At 45.5% G+C, this 23,675-nt stretch overlaps 1 protein-coding gene across 1 annotated transcript; it reads right to left on the reverse strand.

Moving 5' to 3' along the window:
• Positions 1 to 23,675, reverse strand: ntrk1 (neurotrophic tyrosine kinase, receptor, type 1). The gene is made up of 16 exons (XM_034529065.1): positions 23,479 to 23,675; positions 19,563 to 19,637; positions 19,001 to 19,072; positions 15,154 to 15,222; positions 13,809 to 13,963; positions 13,303 to 13,448; positions 12,882 to 13,020; positions 10,430 to 10,762; positions 9,598 to 9,656; positions 9,395 to 9,497; positions 8,334 to 8,489; positions 7,862 to 7,992; positions 6,960 to 7,132; positions 3,203 to 3,443; positions 2,520 to 2,678; positions 1 to 186 (listed from the first exon to the last, which is right to left on the reverse strand). The coding sequence occupies exons 1-16, from the start codon at positions 23,673 to 23,675 to the stop codon at positions 1 to 3; spliced, it is 2,394 nt and encodes a 797-aa protein (XP_034384956.1).

Consider the following 23,675-nt stretch of genomic DNA (forward strand, 5'->3'; position numbering starts at 1 on the left):
TCAGCCCAGGATATCCAGGTACACCGGCGGGTTCTTGACCAGGAACAGCAGGCGGCTGTGGATGTCCTTGATGACCATCCTCTGCTGGGGCTCTCTCTGCCAGCAGCCCTGCATCAGCAGGGCCACCTCCTTCGGGCAGGTGCGTGGCCTCTCCAGTTCCCGGCCCTGCGTGATGCATTCAATGGCCTGTTGGGGATTTAGAAATGCGTTATATTAACAGGAGCCACAGTATTGTGTGTCCGTCCAGGACCAGAGACGTGGCAGCTCAAGCTCTCCAGCGATTGACTTATGACCAATATAGATATTTGAGCTTTGAAACAAGACCAAGAGTTGTAGCTGAAAGGGAGAATTAAAAGCACACCTTTCTCTCCCTGACATCAAAAGAGGGTGGAGCCAAAGAGGGTTTAAATGAGCACACCTGTGAGCTTGGAAAAAAAACTATCAAGTAACAAAAACCAGCAGGAGATCAGAGAGAGGAGCGAGAGTGGCTGAAGGAGAAGGATTCAGATTCTGTAGGATTCAGATTCTGTAGGATTCAGATTCTGTAGGATTCAGATTCTGAAGGATTCAGATTCTGTAGGATTCAGATTCTGTAGGATTCAGATTATGTAGGATTCAGATTATGTAGGATTCAGATTCTGAAGGATTCAGATTCTGTAGGATTCAGATTCTGAAGGATTCAGATTCTGTAGGATTCAGATTCTGTAGGATTCATATTCTGAAGGATTCAGATTCTGTAGGATTCAGATTCTGTAGGATTCAGATTCTGTACACCTTAGTAAAAACTTGAAAAATGGTTGAAGTACAAAAGCAACGGAACCGGCTGAGTGGGACCACGTCACGGGACCACGTCACGGGACCACGTCACGGGACCAGTACGGACCCGGTAGGCTGTTCTTCAGCTTCATGGAAAGTAAAGACCGGACCGGCTTGGACGCCACAGAGGATCTCCTTCCCTGCACCGGATCCTCAAGATAAGTCCCTACAAAGCCTACTCTCCAGGCCTCTCTGTTCCCCAAACACACACACACACACGTACGCACACACACACACACACACACACACACACACACACACACACACACACACACACACACACATACACACATCACTGCCTATCCACAGACAGTCAAACATGTTGGATTTAAAGGACCAACCCACTCACACCTCCCCTCTGACCCAAGACACTTGGCATTTCTCTGGAGTCATTTAGATTAATTACTTTGATTAATGACATTTTATTAGATATACAGACTCTTTTATTTGTGTTTCTGCCGGTCATGGACACCTTGGGTACTAAGATTGTATCGAGTATAACCCGAACGCTTTGGATTTGACCATTTATCTGCAAGACTAAAAAGTGGCTGAATGTTTATTGGTTTGGTGTATTTTGTGTATCTTTTGTAGCGGTTAGCATGCTATCCGGGCTATTCCTCCAATTGTTTTCGTAGAATGGCTATTGTCGGTATTTTAGGGATGATTTATCTCCGCCACTGCGTATTTAGGCAACTTGATAATTTCACCTGTCCCTCATTGGCCGAGACAGATTGGGTTAACGAGGTTACGGCTCATTGGGCCTGGGCAAAAATGAGAGCCAATCAGATTAGAATTGAGTGCCGGGGGAAAGTGATCCACCCTTCTCTTGAAAGGAGAGAGGGTTTGGGCCTGTAATAGCACCGCTGTGGTCGCAATGGAGTCCCACTTCTTGGTGCTCGAGCTGAAAAGGCTAGACTGGACTGCCCTTAATTACTATGAATTTATTGATTTAGTTTAAGAGTGTAGAGTCGTTAAAAAACAAACAAAAAAACATCAGCAACATACACTCTGAAGCATCCACGCCTACATCAAAATGTTTTGTTCTGTTTTCATTGAACACCTCTCAAAGAAACTCACTGTACGCTCTAAACTCTTATCTAATGTAAAGAGTTGTGTAGGAACTAGAAAGACCCCCTCATGTGTGTAGCTGTCTCTGCATGGTATGATTAGCTTAGTTAGCTTAACCAATGCTAAAGCTCACTTTATAAACACGTTGTAGATCTATCTGGAAAAACACCTTGCAGGTGAATTAGTGGCAAGCTAACCAACAATGTTGAAGTTCTGAAAGGGAAATTAGTTTCTTTTGAGCCACTTTAAAAGTCGAGCTCATCACAAGAAAACCCCAAAACGAATCTAATCACCGGCCACTCCGACAGTTCCATCCGTTGAGGTTTTGGAGATGAAGAGAAACTCTGCACAGCGGAGAGGAACCACTCAAAAGAAGACGATTGAAGAAGCCGACCTTTGACCTTTGCAACAATGCACGTGACTGAAAAACAACTTGGAGCAGAGTCTCACCACCGCATGAGGTCAGATATGGCCAAACACGTGTTTTGCAAGTGGACAATTGTGCCACATTTGAAGAGTTTCCCCTCAAGGAGTTCCCGAGATGATGCGTTCACAGACGCTCGACCCACAAACACAACGCCTCCAAATGAGACGCCATCTGGTTCTAAAACACCTCCAATAACATCCCAACCCACCTCGCTGTTGGACAGCTGGTACCAGGGCTGTTTGCCGTAGGTGAAGATCTCCCAGAGGACCACGCCGAAGCTCCAGATGTCGCTCTCCGTGGTGAACTTCCTGTACATGATGCTCTCCGGCGGCATCCAGCGGATCGGCAGCATCGTGCGTCCGCCCACCTGAGGAGGAATGGAAGTCTGAAGGTGAACGTTCAACCACGTTTATGAGCACATTTCACACTGATTTCTTATTATGGAAGCCCATTTGCACCACTGTGATGAGAACATCAGTCATTAAAATAAGAACATGGTACATTTAGAATTATGATTTAATGTCTCAAAATAATAATATAATGAGAAACGCAATATTTTGACAGAAAAGTCAAGATATTGAGAAAATGTTTCATTCTTTTGAGAGACTTTGACATACTATGCATCATTTTGAGATGCTAACTCAGTATTTTGGGATAATTGCTCATTACAATGAGTCACAGGATGTTTTCTTTTCATCACAGTGGTGGAAATGGGCTTTCATAAATCCATGAACTGCAGACAATCTGGACAATTAGTGATTCAACGTCCGCAATGACTTCAATTCATACAGTTTAACATCCACTAAAAGGATTCATTAACTTTCGGGCCACTTTGGCTGAACCGACACTCAGAAACAAACCAAACCCTCTCGTCTTCATCCGCCCACTCACCCGATAGTAGTCGGTGCTGTAGATGTCTCGGGACATGCCGAAGTCTCCGATTTTGACCACCAGGCCCTCCCCCACCAGACAGTTGCGCGTCGCCAGGTCTCGGTGGACGAAGTGCAGCGATGCCAGGTAGACCATGCCCGAGGCGATCTGGGCGGCGATGTGCAGCATCTGAGGCAGAGTGAGCTGCCCCAGCGGGGGCATCGTGGCCTCCTCCAGGATACGAGCGTCGGGCCCGTGAGCCCTGAGGCAGTGGTGGAAGGAGTACTTTGAATCGAGTATTTCAGCGACATTGAATACTTGATTTAAGAGCCCTGCATTCACAATCCTACTAAAAAGTACACAAGCATTATCTGCAAAATGTATCAAAGTAAAATTCTCATTATGACATTATTGGATCATTTCTGACACATTAATATACAAGCAGCATTTTAATTTAGTTTAGTCCAGACTTTCTTAGACTGATCTTTACTTTTTGTAGAATAATGGCTGTTTTAAAGTTTTAGAGTTATGTAAGTGACCCATCTTAGAGGTTTATTGGGTAGATGTCTCCAAGTAGACACTTTTATTTTATTATAAGGGGTCAGGAGTAAATAAAACCACCAGTTTAATTGATAACAATATATTTATATTTTAAAGTTTTCTTTTTGTGATCTTTTTAATGTGGAATCTTAAATGAAACAGTTGGCAAGTAAATATTGTGGAGTATAAAGTACAGTAGCCTGTAATTGAAATACTTAAGTACCAAATACAACATTACCCATATCTTTTCTTTCCCTTTTTTCATAGCTAAATTGGTTAAAGGCACATTTGTCACTGAAAAAAAAGAACTATAGATCTCAGCAGTCTAGTCTTTTATTTACACTGAATTATAAAAAGAACAGTAGAAAATCCTTAAATTCTTGAACTAATTGATTTTTAATGAGGACTCATCTTGTATATAATGTGGTATTTGTAATTTCTGAAGCTTCATTGCTTTTTAAGAAAGTACCCTTTGAGGTAAGATATGTTTGTCGTGGTCCGATTTGTATGCCAGTTTCAGGAAATGTTTTTGATTTGAGAGATGCCAGAATATTTTCCTTAATGGTTTTTCCTTCCTGCACTGGAGCTGAACTCCCGTCCTCCCAAAGGGGACGTTAGCATCACACATACTTCCATTTGTAAAGAACAGGAGATCCTCGGCCCCCATTGGCTGTTCACATTAATCAAATGCTCCCGGTATGTTGGTAACTATGGCATCACCCTCTGGTGACCTGAAGGACAATGACCTCCGCACGCAATCTGCAGATTGAAACATTTCTGACATGCGTGAGCTCTTGAGACCCGGTGGGCTCGACCGCGCCGTGATACGGCCGGTTAATAGAAAACATAAGGCTTGTAATACGCCTACAATAGATTTGCAATAATGCGATTCGGAGATGCGGAGCACATTGACTCTCGTGGATCATAAACACCCACTCGCACGTCCAACTGCAGCCTAAATGAGCAAATCACAGACGATGTGTCTCCATCCATCCTAATATCTCTCCTCTCCACTTTGTCCCCTCCTTACAAAGGAAGTTGTCTATACAATCACTATTAGTTTAAAAGGCAGGTGGCAGGGTGGGAAAGCAGCTGCATTGTGGGGGCCCTCGGCCGTTTCACCCATTCTGTCTGCTGGAAATGTGATTTCCATCCGTCGGCGAACATGCATCTCAAAGTCTGTGTTTGGGTTTCCTTCCCAATCTGTCTCCTGTGGAGGACACCTGGCGGAGCGTCTGCTCTGGTCGTTGTCAGATGGCTTCCCAGGTGCCACGAGCGCTCTAAGGTCCACACGGTCTCAGCCCTCAGGGGCTCCTCCAGACTCCCAGATCCAAACCACGCGTTTTAAAACCAATGATGCTCTTCTGGAGACATCACGTCTAGTCTTTTTCTGCCCGAGTGCTCAATCTGATTTTATTTACCGCCGTCCATCAGCATTGAAATGAAATCCGGCAATTCACCATTTGCTATTCTCAAGGGAGGACATCTTGTAAATATTATATTTGCGACTTGACAAGCTGTAAATCACATTTTCACCAAACGAGAGACGCGTGCCCGCGATGCGACGCCGTCATTTGATACGATTCACTGCAGCCTCCAATTTCTGTGACAGACGGGTGATATAAACTGTCAGTGGATGAATTATGGAGGGGAAATAAATCATCGGCGATATTAAGATGCGTTTGAGACGGTGAGAAATCAAGGGAGAGATTTAAACTCCCGACTCTCTCTCGGGCCACAGATCATCTGACGCTCTTGTAAATAGACTTCAGAGACCTCGAGAGGAGGAAGAGAAGCCGCAGCATCAAACTATTAGTCTCTACAGTCGTAACCACTTCCATTCATGCAGTTGTACTTAAACGCAGGAGCCACAGATGCGCTGAGAGACCACCGGACCCACACGGCTGAGTGGGTTCAACCTTTAAACACCCGTCAGCTTTGACAGCTCTGTGTCTTTAAACACACGGAGTCAAAGACACTGTTGTTGGGGGAAGATGTGAAGAGGCTCAGAGATCAATGGAAGTCCAAAAGGACAATGAGCCAACGGGCCACAGGTGTAACTGTAGGGTATCTTTATGTAACTGTAGGGTATCTTTATGTAACTGTAACTGAAGGGTATCTTTATGTAACTGTAGGGTATCTTTATGTAACTGTAGGGTATCTTTATGTAACTGTAACTGAAGGGTATCTTTATGTAACTGTAACTGTAGGGTATCTTTATGCAACTGAAGGGTATCTTTATGTAACTAACTGAAGGGTATCTTTATGTAACTGTAACTGAAGGGTATCTTTATGCAACTGAAGGGTATCTTTATGCAACTGAAGGGTATCTTTATGCAACTGAAGGGTATCTTTATGTAACTGAAGGGTATCTTTATGTAACTGTAACTGAAGGGTATCTTTATGTAACTGTAACTGAAGGGTGTCTTTATGCAACTGAAGGGTGTCTTTATGCAACTGAAGGGTATCTTTATGCAACTAACTGAAGGGTATCTTTATGTAACTAACTGAAGGGTATCTTTATGTAACTGTAACTGAAGGGTGTCTTTATGCAACTGAAGGGTATCTTTATGTAACTGAAGGGTGTCTTTATGCAACTGAAGGGTATCTTTATGTAACTGTAACTGAAGGGTATCTTTATGCAACTGAAGGGTATCTTTATGTAACTGAAGGGTATCTTTATGCAACTGAAGGGTATCTTTATGTAACTGAAGGGTATCTTTATGCAACTGAAGGGTATCTTTATGTAACTGAAGGGTGTCTTTATGCAACTGAAGGGTATCTTTATGTAACTGTAACTGAAGGGTATCTTTATGCAACTGAAGGGTATCTTTATGCAACTGAAGGGTATCTTTATGCAACTGAAGGGTATCTTTATGCAACTGAAGGGTATCTTTATGTAACTGAAGGGTATCTTTATGCAACTGAAGGGTATCTTTATGTCCTTTAAGTACAATTTGAGATATCTTTACATACTCTACTCTCTTTTGAGTTTTTAAGCCTTTTTTATATATGTGTTTCTTTTGCATCGTGTCTTAAAGCCTTTAGGTCTTAAGTAATGCGCCTCCTTGTTGAAAGGTGCTATACACACTAGCTGGCCTTGCCTCATATGAATGGATTCATTGTTAATGTAGCTGCTGGCTCAGTCATGCTAGTTCATCCTCTGCTCAGCTCCGCCCAACACGATTGTGATTGGTTCAAAGAAATACAACTGAACTTCACGAGCACGCCTGCGTACCTGAGAAATCGGTTGAGGTCTCCGTGCCGCATGTATTCGAACACCATGGCCAGCGGCTCTCCGTCCGTGCAGACGCCGTAGAAGCGCACGATGTGCTGGTGTTGGAGCACCGTCAGCAGCTCCGCCTCCCTCTGGAAGTCCTGCCGGGTCGACTCGTTGGCGTCCTTCAGAGTCTGCGACCACACAAGGGGGGTGCGTTGACATTAAAAGAGCTGCTGGAGGCCCAGAAGGCCTTGCTCCGCCCCTGCTTATGACTGATGATGTGTTGCAATAAAAGCACAGATTAATGGGAAGATTCACCGTCTGTGGTTTGCATTAGCCTGTTGTAACACGAGCTGTGTATTAAACCACAAAGACGTCGCACTCTGAAACCGCAGGATGCTATTTCAGTGCACGGAGGATTTAAGAGTAAGTGCAGTGTGTTTGCTTTAACTCTTGTTGGTGTATCGAGTATCACGATTTATTCATTTAGCCCTTTATTAGATAGTAGACTTGAAAAGAGGAAAGTAACAAAGGTCCCTACCTTTTACTTCAGTTCATACAGATGCAAAGAAGTAGCTTAAATATAGCATTTCTTTCTCTGCTTTTCTCTTTTGTTTAATGTGAAGAGGGAATTAAAGCGACGGTCCGTCATGAGTTTTCAATCTGACCATGAAGCACATAATCTGTCTGCGTGTTCTTTGCATATCACTTATCATCTCAGCTCTGACCTTCCACAAGCTGTGAGAACTAAGAACCGTGGTCACTGTTTACGTTCATCGTGGTCGTTCTTTGGCTGAAGGAGGCCTGAAGGGCATTTTGAGCTCGGGCTGCTGGACGCTTTTATTAGGTAGACTCATGTCAACTGTTGAGGGCTCTAATCATTAGAGCTCTAATGAGTGAACCGATGTGCATTCACTCACCTTGATGGCCACCAGCATCTTGTCGCTGTCGGGGCTGAGGTTGGCGCACTCTGCCAGGTAGACTTTGCCAAACGCTCCCTCGCCCAGCTCCCACTTCAGCACGATGTCCCTCCGTTTAATGTGCTGGACGCCTGAGCATGAAAATACATAAAAAGGGTTCAAAATCTGGGAGGAAGGATTTTCTGTTTGCAACAAACTGGCTCAAGATTTCACCCCTTTTTAGTTTTACTGTGTTGTCCCTTTTTTTTATTAAACCACTCGTGTACTTTTTGTAATTAGCAGACAAAAACAACAAAATATTACGGACATTAATACAAAATCAGAACCGGTTTACTGCCAAGCGTACGTTACACGTACCAGGACTTTGGCTCGGTGACACATTGCAATAGTAAAAGACATGAAATGATATGTGATAAACAAATGAAGCATACGTATGGATACACTAAACCAGAGTGGAAACCACAACACTCACACATGTCTTTCTCCTTGATGATACCACAGAAGTACTGCGGATTCTCCACGAAGCTGGACAAGCCAGAGTCTTCATCTGAGGAAGGCGGGCTGGTTCCGAAGTTCATGAAACGAAGCGACACAGCCAGGTCGTCCTCGGTTCCCAGAACGGAGGAGCCTGGCAACACGGGGCAAAGTGAGCGCTGCGTACCGACCAATCAGCCTCCAAGCAATCGTGATTGCTTGCGGCCGTCAGAAGAAAACTCTGAACTTATTGAGCCGCCGGCTCCGGCTGCACATGAGTTTCTGCCGTGGTGACGAGCTCTAATAATCACCATCATCAACCAGGCAGCAATCAGGACACATTGAACTGGAAGAGGGGGATCGGGAGCCTGAATGGACGACAGCGTGTATTAAAAGCCAAACAAGTGGGGCCCAAATTGTAAAACCCCACTCAGCAAGGCAAACCACAGAACCCCCAGAGTCCAACACGGCAGAAAATGGAACAACAAAGAGAAGCGATGGAGGAAAGGAAAGAGGGAGCAGGGCCCACTTAGGCAATCTGGCCCACTTAGGCACTTTTAGAGTGAGAAGTGTGTGTGTGTGTGTGTGTGTGTGTGTGTGTTGGGGGGTTCAGAGTGGAGCTATATCGCGTCTAGCTGTTCCTCCATCCATCTTCTTTAATGGTCCTCACCACGTGGCGGTGGCCGAGGGAGGTTTCTGCCATTCTCGAGCAGTAATGAAGGCCCTTCAGTGTGAAGGGTTACGGCTCGGTGGAAATCTCGTATTAGTCGGTCTCTCAGAAACGTCTGCGATTTGACGCCATAATTAGGTGGAACGACTACATACGTCTCATTCCAGTTCGCCTGTACGTCTTCGGTCGTGTGGTTCTGATGACGCCGATCGGTCCAGGGTGCGACGGCCTCTGAGGACTCTGAGCTCGGCTAGTTTAATTAACGGAGGTCGTCATCTTTAAGGATTCTGTTGTTCTGCAGTTTTCTTGTTTTGTATTGTTTTTATTTGCTTTAATATAATTTGCGGTATTGGGCTGTATAAAATAAAAATGCTGCGTTTCAAACTTACGGTGAATACCGAACTTGGAACGCTGGCCACACTTGTTGATGACCAGAACCATGATGAGCAGGAACGTGCAGGCGAACACGGCGAAACCCACGGCCACCGACACCTGTCGAAGCAAAGACACACACACACACACTCATGATGACCGACGACAGGAGGGGTGTGTGTGTGTGTGTGTGTGTGTGTGTGTGTGTCTGCGGACGCACCACGAACACCCGACTCTCCGGGTTCTCCGTGACGTCCATGTCCGATTTGTTTGTCGGAACTGAGGATCAGGAAGGAGATTTGTTTTAGAGGGACGTGATGGGATCATCTTTAGGAGAGTGTGAATCAAATCCAAGACTTACTTGGAGCCGCATCGGGGACTGGCGTGAAGGAAGAACACAAACAGTTGTATTAGACCGGAGAAGCAAGCCGTGATATTAAAGCATGCACACACACACACACACACACACACACACACACACACACACACACACACACACACACACACACACACACACACACACACACACACACACGTTGTTTTCCAATTATTAGTCTCTGCTGAAATTGTGAATAACATGTATTTGTTGTAGATGTTATGCTATGTTGCATTCTAGAGGAATGTAAATACCTATTCCACACTAGCCCATACACTGTATATACTGTATCTATGCAATAGATCTTTAACGCATTTGCTGGTGAATATTAATTCATTTTCATTAATATACTTTACTTGAAGCGGGCAGATAGAAACACATTTGTGTTAAGCTGCTGATTCAGAGTTAATCAGGAATGAAGAAAGTGTGTTTATATCCCAGATCTCTAAGATCATTAACTTATAACTCGTTTAGTTGCTTTGTGACGACTCTGCAGTTTTTTGAGGGACCTTGTTGAAAGATGTGAATCAGTGCTTCAACACTGGAGCAGGCCGTGTTGAATAAGATATTCAGATGGATTCCTCTTGCAGCTGCCCTAATGGCCTCCCCCCCCCATGGGATACTGCTCGGAAAAATAAAACCCTTCTCCGGCTCAAAAACAGTTTCAGGAACTCACCTGGAAAGATGCCCTCGGGGTCGAACTCGTCGAACGGGTTGTCCATGAAGCTCCCGTTGGCCGTGGCCTCGTCCCTGCCCAGCTTGTTCTGCACCATCAGGGTGTAGAGGCCGTTGTTGATGTGGGTGGGCTTGTTGAGGAAGAGGCACCCGTGTTTCTCGGAGCCGTCCCCGGAGTCGGGGATGAGCTGCGTGTAAGTGTAGGCGCTCTCCTTGAGCTCGTGGCCATTGTAGCGCCAGGTGATGGTCGGCTCGGGGTTGCCGTCCACCACGAAGGGGAAGCACCAGTGGTGCTGCTGCACGGCGTTGCCCAGGTAGCCGATTCTTACTGGAACTGATGGGAGACGACAGATGTTGGGAGTTCAGGGGCAGAAGAGAAGATCGGGAAAGTGCTTCCTTTGCTTGACTTTGTGCTTCTTATTTGGAAAGTGAAGACTCAAAATTAATAGTTACGACATTTTGGGAAATAAACTCGTTGGCTTTCTTGCCAATAGATGAGAAATGATACCACTCATGTCTGTATGGTGAATATGAAGCAGCCAGTTTAGCTTAGCTTAGCTTAATGTGTGGAAACAGATGGAAACAGCTAGCCTGGCTCCATCCAAACGGAGCAACAAGGTCCTAAAATTAATCTATTTAGTAATCAATTAATCTGCAGTGACAAAAATAAGAAGTTTTAAGTCTCGTCGTTCTATAAAAAACTCATGAGAAAATTCTCCCAGTCCCACCATTTATTGAGAATTAAAAAAAAATAATGATTTGATTTATTAATTGAGAAAATAATCTGCAGATTGATTGATGATTTTATGTAAAAAGGACCCTGTATTGCTCTGAAGTGCAAAGTAGCAACATATTAAATGATAATTATATCAATGAATAAAGCACTTTGCACTGGTCACATTGCCAATAAATCAAATAATGATTACGGAGATTTAAATGCACGAGCATACTATTGTGCAACATCGACGGTTGGGGGGCGTCCTGTAGGTTTCCATGAATCGATGCTCTCCATCTGTACATCAAACCTGTGCCGACCTGCTATGAATAATGAATCCTGGTCGTCGTCGTGCCCCCAGACCACAAAAGCTACCTGGAAGCTCCGCAGGACGTGAGGTTACAGGAAATGGCCTCGTCCGGATCGAACGCGGCCCTCGAGTGCAGAGACCCCCGGTGCTGCTCTTAACCCGTGACCCCGCCTTTGGAAAGTGCTGCGCTAAGGGGAGACGGAGGTCTTTCCACCCAGAGCCCACTGGACGTCTGTGCTGGGTGAGCGTGAGCTCCGTGATTCACATTGGACTAATCATCCATTAGCGTTCTCACTGCAGGGGGTCAAAAGGAGGCATTCTGGGTAGTGAGCCGGCTCTCACTGGACCAGTTTAGACCCTGAACTTTTCTTTAGGAAATACACTACATGATTCACAGTTAACCTTTTTTGCATACAAAATAAATAACTTTTTGCCATGATGGATATTAATAAAACTGGTGCTCCGAATCCACCTTTTTAACTTCAATGATGCTGCAAAAACAACAACAACAACACCACATGCTCTTCTTCGAAAGGGAAGCCACACGAGCGCCATGAATCAATGGCACCGAGAGCCACTCAGCTGTAAACACCCACTGTTCAGGGAGGTAATTAAGAGTAATTAAAGGGCTGGCGGTTAACGAGTGTCCGTCCACCAGGGGGCTGATGTTGATAGATTAGCTGCACTAACGCATTTACTGACTGCCAATCACTGCGGATGAAGCGGTTTTCCGGAGTAGGAGGGAAAGGTCCATTAGCGCCGGCTCAAATCCGATCTTAGGCGGGTTATCAGCCCCGTTTTCCTGACGCTCATTATCTGTCCCTCGATGCTCGTGCATTCGGCCCCAGCTGATTGGCGCCCCCGCTCTTTTTTTGGCTTTATTCTGCCTAATGTGTGTCACAGAGTTGATGATTTACGATATTGTTTTGGCAGTATTTTCTTCAGTAATGCATCGCTAATGCATCCGACCGTGTTTTCTGTGGGACCGCTGGGTGCTGTCGTTCCTGCGTGCTCCTCGATGCGCTAATGCATCTGAAAGGAGAAGAACAACAGGAGCCTCCTGGGTCAAGCTGCAGAAGTACTGTGTGTGTGTGTGTGTGTGTGTGTGTGTGTGTGTGTGTGTGTGGTGAGTTGAAGGAGTTCTTTGAGAGCAAGGAGAGGAACCGTAAGCTCTACCTGAGCCATACCTGCAGCACTCCACTCGTATTATTCTAACACTTCTCGCCCAGTTGCCAGAGTGAGTGGCAGATGACAAAGAGCTCCATTAGAAGCGTGGCGGGTACATGCTCGTGTTTGGGGGGGCATTTAGAAGAAATCAGTACCGTGTATTTTTCCTTTCTCTCGCTGTCCACCCTGCCTGCACTAGAGAAATGACCTCCATTAGACGACTCCCGTTGAGCCGGCGAGCTTTCAAGATGTGGCACTTACACTCGATGTCCAACTGCACCATCTCCTCCCCGGGCCCAGCTTGGTTCTCGGCCTCACAGGTTAGGTTGTGCAGGTTGTCCTTGGAGGAGATGTTGGAGAGGAACAGGACCAGCTCTAATGTGGAGCCCCAGATTCTCTCCTGTCAGCAGAGGAAGAGCAGAGGAGGTTAATGCAGCCACTACTACACATAGATCACTTAGAGGAATACGGGTCAGAGGGGTGAAATGGGATCCAATTTACTATCCTGTAGATCAATAGATAAAAGAAGCCAACTGTACTTTATATAAACAGTTTGTCGACAAAGCTTTACAGCAGTCGGGAAAGCAGTAAAAACTAAATCGCAACTTTTATCAGACAGCTGGCCTCGATAAATACAGCCAGCAAATGATATTTAGTTAATACTCGTTTACATTTCCACTACCTGGGTAAAGAAGCGAGACTTGAGCGCATCAGTTCGCCATCTCACGTTGGGAGATGGACTTCCTGTCACTTGACAGGCGAACGTCAGGTTGCCTCCTTCTTGAATCTTTGAATCCTTGAAGGGGTCAATGGTCACCACGGGCAGACCTGAGAGCAGCAGAGGAGACGGCGGTGAGCGACGCGACTGAGTGAAGACAGCAGAGCCGGGGTCGTCTTTCTCTTTTCTTTCTTGTAGCAGTTGGGAGAAAACTCTCTCCTGTGTTTCCTGGCAACGAGACGACGAAGCCGGCGAGTCCGTGGCGTCTGCGTTTCACTGCAGCGCTCGTTCATATGCAGCAGAAATGATGATTATTTCACCTTTTTTAAGCCACCTGGGTGAAGCTACATTGAAAAATGTCAGAATCTATAACTACGTGAACATTCGTAGCCTTCATGTCTGGTTTGAACGTGTTGCACATCTTACTGTCGGCATGCATCATCACCGATGACATCATGCACGTCACTCACTGCAGTTATCGAGCACCAAAGAGTCGAGCGTCACTTCTTGGTCGTCGGAGAAACAAGACAACCTTTGGTTGTCCACGTCGCCGCGCTCATTGCGCTGCCACGTCTGCAGCCAGTGGAGGTCACACGAGCAGACCAGAGGGTTGTCCCTCAGCACCCTGGGGAGAAAACAGAGGAGGCGTCTCGAGCATAAAACATACAAAATGAGAGAAACAGGAGAAACTAATGAATGGATTTATTTATTGCAGACATGCTCTCTTTATGTAAACGCACAAAAGTATTGCTTTACTTTTAAAATAAGTGGAGAACATTATGCATGAATCCTTGAAGAACAACCTTTTGTTTAGTAATGATTCTATTGTTCTTCAGACCCGGCAGTCACTGGTGAAAAAGTGTTGCTGGGCACCGATGAGTCAACCGCGGGTTTTATTTGAAGTGAACTCGCTCACCCGTGAATTAAGCTCTGGGTTACGAGAGCTCTGAAAGACCCAGAGATTAACCTGCACAATTAACGTTTCATCTTTTGAATTTCCACTACTTTAAAATATCATTCACATCCTAATCAAGTCAGCTGAGAGAGACAAATAAAACCCCTTTTCCAACAATAGATGTCATCAAGGTGTTTAAACATGTAAACGAGGCGTCAGGTGCAAACAGACAAAGTAGGAAAATAAACACGCAAGTGTGTATTTTGGGATGTTTTCTTTCCATCAGGCATATGGAAGACAAACATGCACACACTCTCAAAATGGACCGGTGCATGAACATGTTTTTAATCCTAATCAAAGGTGTGTGTGTGTGTGTGTGTGTGTGTGTGTGTGTGTGTGTGTGTGTGTGTGTGTGTGTGTGTGTGTGTGTGTGTGTGTGTGTGTGTGTGTGTGTGTGTGTGTGTGTGTGTGTGTGTGTGTGTGTGTGTGTGTGTGTGTGTGTGTGTGTGTGTGTGTGTGTGTGTGTGTGTGTGTGTGTGTGTGTGTGTGTGTGTGTGTGTGTGTGTGTGTGTGTGTGTGTGTGTGTGTGTGTGTGTGTGTGTAGGTTTGTGGTTAACACAAACTCACATTAGTCAACAGCCCTTTTTACAACAAGCTAAAGTAAACGTCATCGTCCACCTTTAGTGACATGGAGTCATGTGACCGTGGTGGAGTTCGTCTATAGCTTAAAGCTTTTTTACTTCTGGTCTTTGTATTCACAACGGTACTGTTCTTCTTCTTTTGAAGATTATCTTGCAGAACGAAATGTTCAAGTATCAACTTTTGTTTGCCACATAGCTTATTTTTCTGGAATAATCCAATAATAATACTAATAATCCAATAATAATAATAATAATCCAATCGAGTTTAAAGGGACTCACAGGTTGAGCAGTGGCAGGAAATGAAACACCTTCCAGGAGATGTGTTCCAGGGAGTTAGAGGCCAGGTTCCTATTTGAGAGAAGACACGTTAACGACATTAAAGACATTGTGGTTCTATCAATATTCAATTGTCAAGAACCACCTGGCCAGATAAAGAAGGTAACAGCACAGCCAGTATTGTGTTCATGCCATCGGCATCCTAAACATCTTCTGGAAAAAGGCAATTGGACTTTTAATCGGGTTTAACAAAAGAAAAAGAAAGTAACATTTTTATTTATATTGCTTCTCGCTCTGTGATTTGATTGCTCTCTTTTGAGAGCGTTGCTCACCTGCTTGTAGAGCTTCATGGCAACAAATAAATATTCAAGGTCCCCAGAGGATGAATCCTCATGAATTTGGTGACCCCGGACATTTTCTGTAGTGCGACAATGAGGCCGACAACCTTTTGTGGTTTTACATGAAATGTCTCAAAAAGCTATTGACTGACTTTTCACTCAATTTGACCATTTAAACGTATTAAAAAGGTTATAATGCATCATTGTAATCATGTCATGGGTGAATGCTACGTATCTTATTGCCTCTCAGGGCACTAACATATCATCACAGTGGAGCATCAGGCTGTAAATAAACGTCCCCAGAAGATGACCAGACGCCACACTGGGGAGCGCCCACATGGAAGCCAATACATATTCACTCTGGCAGGACCACGGGTTCAATTATTTGTTTTCCTTGCTCCCAAAAGTTCATGTCAGATGGGTTAGCCATCGGGGCTTATCCATTACCAGCTCTATTCCTACCCGGGGGAGGGGGGGGGGGGGGCAGAGCCGGGAATGGCAGCTCATTTTCTTTTTGCCATTCTTAAGTATTGGATTTTTATAAAAGACGATAAAGATCCCGGAGTTTTGTGGGTGGAGCCGTGAGCAGAAGTAGAGAAAGTGAAGTGGTCCAAGCCTCCATGTGCACTGCTTAGTTTATGGTCTTAATCTGCCACCCAGAAGCCCCCTCTCCCCCTCTCCCCCCCTCCACAGTTAAATATTGATTAAGTGATAATGGACCCTTAGTGGAGTGTATTTATTATGCATCAGTTGTCGATAATCCGCCAAAGCGAGCGAGTAAAAGGTGACTGGTGGATGTCTTCTCCAATTTCTCGAGCCCTCCTCAAACCCGCTTGTCTTTCAGATAAGCAAAGTGGGACAACGAGGACAAGATGGAGGCGATAAGGGTCAGAATAGATTTGATGGGTCCACCAGATAAGTCTTATTTATTGTTGGGCAAATCTGAACAGATATGTAAAGACCGAAATTAATTACTTTTAGATATTGAGTGAAAAGTTGTCTCTTTAATTAACAGGCTGCCTGCACTTTGGTTTTCTAGATCATTTCTACAACAAAAAAACATGTTTTCTTTGTAACAGCAGCAGAAGTAATTGATTTTAGCAGATGCAACTAAAGATTATGTTCACAAATTGATTAATCTGCTTTAATCTTCAGGTTAGTTTATTGATTAATAAGCATTAAGTCCACAAAATACCAGGAAATATAGAAAAAAAATACAAATAACAATTCCCCAGACCCCACGCTAATGTTTTTTTTTTACAAAAACCCCAAATATGTAATGTATAAATACTCATATTAGGGATATTAACTTGTTACAAACAGCTGGATGTTATATTCTACACGATATCCATCGAGAGAGAGACGACTTCTAATAAAATGCAATTTGTGGTTTCAAATGAGCGGGCACACATTTACCAGATCGGAGGATGAGTAACATCCTAGTGACGTGCACTAAAGACGTGCACTAGTGACGTGCACTAGAGACGTGCACTAGTGACGTGCACTAGAGACGTGCACTAGTGACGTGCACTAGAGACGTGCACTAGTGACGTGCACTAAAGACGTGCACTAGAGACGTGCACTAGAGACGTGCACTAGAGACGTGCACTAGAGACGTGCACTAGAGACGTGCACTAAAGACGTGCACTAGAGACGTGCACTAGTGACGTGCACTAGAGACGTGCACTAGAGACGTGCACTAGAGACGTAGAGACGTGCACTAGAGACGTGCACTAGAGACGTGCACTAGAGACGTAGAGACGTGCACTAGAGACGTGCACTAGAGACGTGCACTAGAGACGTGCACTAGTGACGTGCACTAGAGACGTGCACTAGTGACGTGCACTAGAGACGTGCACTAGAGACGTGCACTAGAGACGTAGAGACGTGCACTAGAGACGTGCACTAGAGACGAGACGTGCACTAGAGACGTGCACTAGAGACGTAGAGACGTGCACTAGAGACGTGCACTAGAGACGTAGAGACGTGCACTAGAGACGTGCACTAGAGACGTGCACTAGAGACGTGCACTAGAGACGTAGAGACGTTCACTAGAGACGTAGAGACGTGCACTAGTGACGTGCACTAGTGACGTGCACTAGAGACGTGCACTAGAGACGTGCACTAGAGACGTGCACTAGAGACGTGCACTAGAGACGTGCACTAGTGACGTGCACTAGAGACGTGCACTAGTGACGTGCACTAGAGACGTGCACTAGAGACGTGCACTAGAGACGTAGAGACGTGCACTAGAGACGTGCACTAGAGACGTGCACTAGAGACGTGCACTAGAGACGTAGAGACGTGCACTAGAGACGTGCACTAGAGACGTGCACTAGAGACGTGCACTAGTGACGTGCACTAGAGACGTGCACTAGTGACGTGCACTAGAGACGTGCACTAGAGACGTAGAGACGTGCACTAGAGACGTGCACTAGAGACGAGACGTGCACTAGAGACGTGCACTAGAGACGTAGAGACGTGCACTAGAGACGTGCACTAGAGACGTGCACTAGAGACGTGCACTAGAGACGTAGAGACGTGCACTAGAGACGTAGAGACGTGCACTAGTGACGTGCACTAGTGACGTGCACTAGAGACGTGCACTAGTGACGTGCACTAGAGACGTGCACTAGTGACGTGCACTAGAGACGTGCACTAGAGACGTGCACTAGTGACGTGCACTAGAGACGTGCACTAGTGACGTGCACTAGAGACGTGCACTAGAGACGTGCACTAGTGACGTGCACTAGAGACGTGCACTAGTGACGTGCACTAGAGACGTGCACTAGTGACGTAGAGACGTGCACTAGAGACGTGCACTAGAGACGTGCACTAGAGACGTGCACTAGTGACGTGCACTAGAGACGTGCACTAGTGACGTGCACTAGAGACGTGCACTAGAGACGTGCACTAGAGACGTGCACTAGAGACGTAGAGACGTGCACTAGAGACGTGCACTAGAGACGTGCACTAGAGACGTAGAGACGTGCACTAGAGACGTGCACTAGAGACGTGCACTAGAGACGTGCACTAGAGACGTAGAGACGTGCACTAGAGACGTAGAGACGTGCACTAGTGACGTGCACTAGAGACGTGCACTAGAGACGTGCACTAGTGACGTGCACTAGAGACGTGCACTAGAGACGTGCACTAGTGACGTGCACTAGTGACGTGCACTAGAGACGTGCACTAGTGACGTGCACTAGAGACGTGCACTAGTGACGTGCACTAGTGACGTGCACTAGTGACGTGCACTAGTGACGTGCACTAGAGACGTGCACTAGTGATCTGCACTAGAGACGTGCACTAGTGACGTGCACTAGTGACGTGCACTAGTGACGTGCACTAGAGACGTGCACTAGAGACGTGCACTAGTGACGTGCACTAGTGACGTGCACTAGAGACGTGCACTAGTGACGTGCACTAGAGACGTGCACTAGAGACGTGCACGTCACACACACGGGTCAAAACACACACAGCTGACAGTCGCTCTGTATTGACACACTTACACGTACTGCAGCTTGGGGTTGTGTCTGAAGGCGTTGGCCGAGATGAGCCTCAGCTTGCACAGCGTGACCGTGCTGAGGGGAGAAGGCACAACTCAAAGTTCACGGGACATCAATAAATTAAGGAGTTGCATTATTGTCATTTTCCGCTCATCTGGCAAACATTTCTTTTGAATAATCCACATACAACGTAGATGATATTTTGGAAAGCATAGAACATGGAGAAAGCGGTGTGTAGTAAGAGCAACTGGCTTTAATTAGTACTATTGAGGTGGTATAGTTAGTAGTAAATATGAAAGGGAAATGGAAGTAAAAGCTTTTAGGGTTAAATCTGCTTCCTTCTCATTGCAAACTGCATGTGCTGTGGCCGAGCAGAAAGCTTGATCGGCATAGCAACAGTGAGTAAAGGGGGGGTGAGGGGGGCGTTATTGAGCGGTCAATGGAGTTACATGTTGTGTTTACAACAAACAGTACGGTGCAGAGAAACAGCACAACATGTAAAACATGAAGTGTGGAACAATTGTTTTCATTATCAAGTATGTGAGAATTACTTCGCATTACTTACAGGTTCTTCAGCTCTTTGTAGTTAGCAAGATCAATTATAGTTATATTCTCCAGGGCTGCTTGGTTTTCTATGTAACTGGTTGAAAAAGAGAGAGAGAAAGTTGCACGGTAAATACATAAATTCTGTTGTGACCTTCAGCCTTTTGTTGTGTAGATAATCAATTAAACCCACGCTGAATGAAAATAATAGAGACTAAACACTTAAAAAACAAGTGAATGGGTTCCTCCTTCAGGGACAATCAAAAGAATGAAGAGTTTACCATCATCCGTGTTCATTGTTTCGGGCGTTCCAACCAGACGCATGACAGCAATATTCATTTATTTTTAAAGGCAGGTTTTTTTTTTTTACCCAAGAGAGTGAACAAGAGAAATATAGTTAACGACAATAATCCTCAAAACACTGAATGCAACAAAAGAGTCACCCGTGTAACCTCTGTCAATACACAGCAGCCAATTATTGTAAACCATTAACCTCCGTTAAAAGGTATTATTATTATTATTATTATTATTATTATTATTATTGAGGGTTGGGAGAAAGAAAAGGAAGGACTGGGACTGAGTGGGGATTTGAAACATGCTCATGTGAAGAAAAGGCATAAAAGACGCCGGGTAGACGAGGCGGATGGGAAAATTAATTTTCCAGTCGCAGCCTCCTCAGAATAACTAGTGAGCTGTGGATGAATTCAGCCCTCAGCACAAGGACAGGTTTGAATGGACGGCCACGGAGGCTCTCGCCCCGTTGCTCCTCCACCTCCACTCCTCTCGTACGGATGTTGTCCTTTGAGCCCAGGAGGACTCTCCATTAACTCCAATCATGAAGGAAACGTGTCTTCAGCCTTCCCTTGAACACGTGTATCCTCGGGAAAGATTAATAAGAAGAAATCACTAAACGAATAAGGTTATTTATACAAAGTATACACATGATGTGAATACTTTGCATCAACTTTAAAGATGATATGATTAACACATTTTTAAAGTGGATAAACAGAGCAGGAAGTACTTAAAGGTGCTTAAGGCCAAACAAAGAGCATATCTATTGTCTCTCGACGTGGCGCCGGATGAGACGGCGGCCATGAGCGAACCAGAGGGGCTCACATGCACTAAATGAACTCTTCTACTCTTCAATACATCTTCACTTTGCAAATAGTTGCTTGCTGTTATATTAATGTTCTGAATATTATACAAAGAAGCGTTCAAGGTTAGTTTGTTGGAATCTAAGTGGGGCAGCCTTGTTTTTGTGCTTTTTGGTTTTGTGTGCGTTTTGAAGCTTTTCAGTATTTCACTTTCAATAAATGATGCGTAAGCATGTTTTCATAAAAACGTTGATTGTTTCGTGGTGAATATTTGGAAATTTTTAGTTTAAATATGGTGGAAAAGATGCCTTTTTAAAGTACATTTTGTATAGACAGCACAGCAGACTGGTTTCTAGCAGGTCATGTGACACATCAAGCACTATACAGCATTTTTAATGGTTTCTGTGGGTGCTGTTCTCTGGAAAAAGCATCAACTGTTTCCCCATGTACTGTAGCTTACAAATAATTGATTCACGATTATATGAATACATATTTTCTTGAAAGGTTTTCTGTGCAAAGTGACTAAGAACTTAAATGCTGTGAAAGAAACATTTATTTTCCTCTGAAATCCAGTGAAGTAGAAGAATAAAGTGGCAGCTCTTTGTTCTGAATATAGATTCCCCCCCCCCCCCCCCCCCCCCATGGTATGATGATGTTTAGTATGCCAACGAATACCTGGACTCATTTCCAGTAGATGCATGTGGCATTGTTTCTACCCCTCCAGTTCTGTTCGTCAGCTGCGACACACAAACCTTTTTATTCATGTCCGATTGACCCGCACAGCAATAATGTGATTACAGGGCAGGTGGGCCCCAGGATCACCCATCGCCCTTACTTATTGGATTGAGCCAAGTGGGCTGTATATAATCTATTGTTCCCGGGTGGAGGCATTGACTGGCAATTCACAAAATTGAATTTATAACTCTGCGTCCAATGAATCTTGGCCCCCGTTCCACAGTTAATGGCCCCTTGTTTGTTCCGCGTATCGGCCGTATTCCCTTACGCTGCCAATTCGCCGAAGTGTTGTTGTTTGCTGGCATGTAGAGCGCCGGAGACAGGCCAGCTCGCTTATTGATCCAACGGTTCGGGGAGAGTGTCGAGCCTCACCCCGAGCTCTACGAAACATGTCTAGCTGCAGGTACAAGGTAATACCTCTGGCATGAGGGGGGGGGGGGAGCGGGGGGCAGGTGAATGGAGGCAGGACGCAGCAGTAAATGGACTTTCACAAACGTACTTCCTTCTGTGCTAATTGCTCCGCTCTGCACACGGGAACAAAGCGAGTGCGGCGTGGTGGTGCGGAGAGTGACATTTAGATTTCCACGCTGGAGCTGATGGTGGGTTGCATAATAATACAGCAGCCGTCTTTTAAATCACAGGTGGTCAGTTTTCTGCTTCCTTTTCCATACAACGTTCCAACGTTGAGTGACAGTCGTCCGAGTGAGAGCGCCTTCCCCGCGGCGACCGCCCGTCCACGCACGTGACAGACGTGTGTGGCTGTAAAGGCCGACATGAAACCTCCGGACCACAGCAACAAGTGAGCCTCTCCTTCCTCCCATGGGCCGTGAACCGGGTCAGAACAACCTCGCTGGCAAACGCAGGCCAGCAGATCTTTCAGTGGAATTCCCATTAGAGCTTCAAAAAATGAGAACATTCTTTCTTTCTTTCTCCGATCCAGCCGCATGCATCTCAGATGACCGCCGTGAATAACAGCATGGTATTTGTACATTAGATAATTGTTTGTTGTCCTTCAGAACTGGTACACATGTGCTTCAGTTAATGTGACCGATAACTTTGTACCCGTACATGTTTACTGGCTTTGGCTTTAAAGTACAACAAAAACACACAGCTGCAGAAGGAAGATTCCAACTAAAGTCAGAGTTTATGAACTCTGATAGCGTTACCGTACCAAAAGAAAACCGTATATATCTATACATATTTCTCCATCTCTTAAACTTGCAGCTATCAACAGACCAAAAGTTTTCTTGGTTTTCCACAGAACTAAAGAGCTGAGATCCTTTAAAGACCCCGAGGCCACATGTTGAGGCACAATGGATAATAGGACATCAGTTCCCGTCACTCCAAGCCAGTTATTGTCAGTAGCAATCCATAATTGATTTCCAATGACCAGAGTGACACAATTACTACCGTGCTAATGCGTCTCAAGCAGCAGTACATTTACTTTCCAGAAGCAGCCTCTGGACTTCCACAACAAACAACTTCTGTCTGCTGTCAACAGAGCAGGAACCTCCTTCCTCAGAACATGAGGACTAAACGACGCCTCGCAGACCTTCTGAGGGGCTCGAGACAGATGCTCTCCAAGACTTTGCTGTTGTACTTTGGTGGAGACATCATCATTATCTCATTAACACGGCTGGACAAACGCACCGCTGAGAACAAACTCTCCTCGTGGTATGAAAACAGACCAAATAATGCAAATATTGAGAAATAAACTAACACGCACACATTAGAAGCCGATCACCCCCTTAGCATGCAGAAAGGCACTTTTCAGTCATAGCAATGGAAAGCAACTTTATTGCACAACCTTGAATGAAACATCTCCGTCCACTGCTTTTGAGTTATTTCTATGACAAACTGCATTTTATGTCCTGGAATAGATTGACAGACTCAATTGGACAAAACCCAGAAAGATAGCCCTCGTCCTAAACTGCAGGTCACATATGATACCATTGGCCAAAACCAAAACCCGGACATTGAGACGCCCTCAAACAGATTCAACGCCGACATGAACACAAGCAGAGAAATATCACCCACAAACATCGCGGCGTCTGATGAGCTCACGCTGAGTCGGAGGCGCATGCAGAGCAGGTGACACATCATACTCACATCTCTGTCACGTTCTCGCTCTCTTGCGGGGCCAGAGCCGGGATGCCGGCGATGCCATTGGGCTCCAGGCACTGCAGCATTGCGAACGAGCACCGGCAAGCCGCCGGGCAGCCCCCCGAGGCGGGCGCCGGCGCCAGGCTGAGCAGGGCGAGCACCAGGGGCCAGGTAAGCGCCAGGGCCCGCGGTGCCAGAGCCAT

Source organism: Cyclopterus lumpus, chromosome 25 (genome assembly GCF_009769545.1).
Source record: "Cyclopterus lumpus isolate fCycLum1 chromosome 25, fCycLum1.pri, whole genome shotgun sequence".
Lineage (NCBI taxonomy): Eukaryota > Metazoa > Chordata > Actinopteri > Perciformes > Cyclopteridae > Cyclopterus > Cyclopterus lumpus.

What these genes read in the sequence shown, in the direction of transcription:
- ntrk1 (XM_034529065.1), bottom strand. Translation starts at nt 23,675, where the DNA reads ATGGCTCTGGCACCGCGGGCCCTGGCGCTTACCTGGCCCCTGGTGCTC. An exon ending in TTTGGTGCTCGATAACTGCA is followed by an intron (nt 13,449 to 13,808) that starts GTGAGTGACGTG and finishes TGCTGCTCTCAG; the next exon opens with GTCTGCCCGTGGTGACCATT. An exon ending in CCCCGAGGGCATCTTTCCAG is followed by an intron (nt 9,657 to 10,429) that starts GTGAGTTCCTGA and finishes CCTGATCCTCAG; the next exon opens with TTCCGACAAACAAATCGGAC.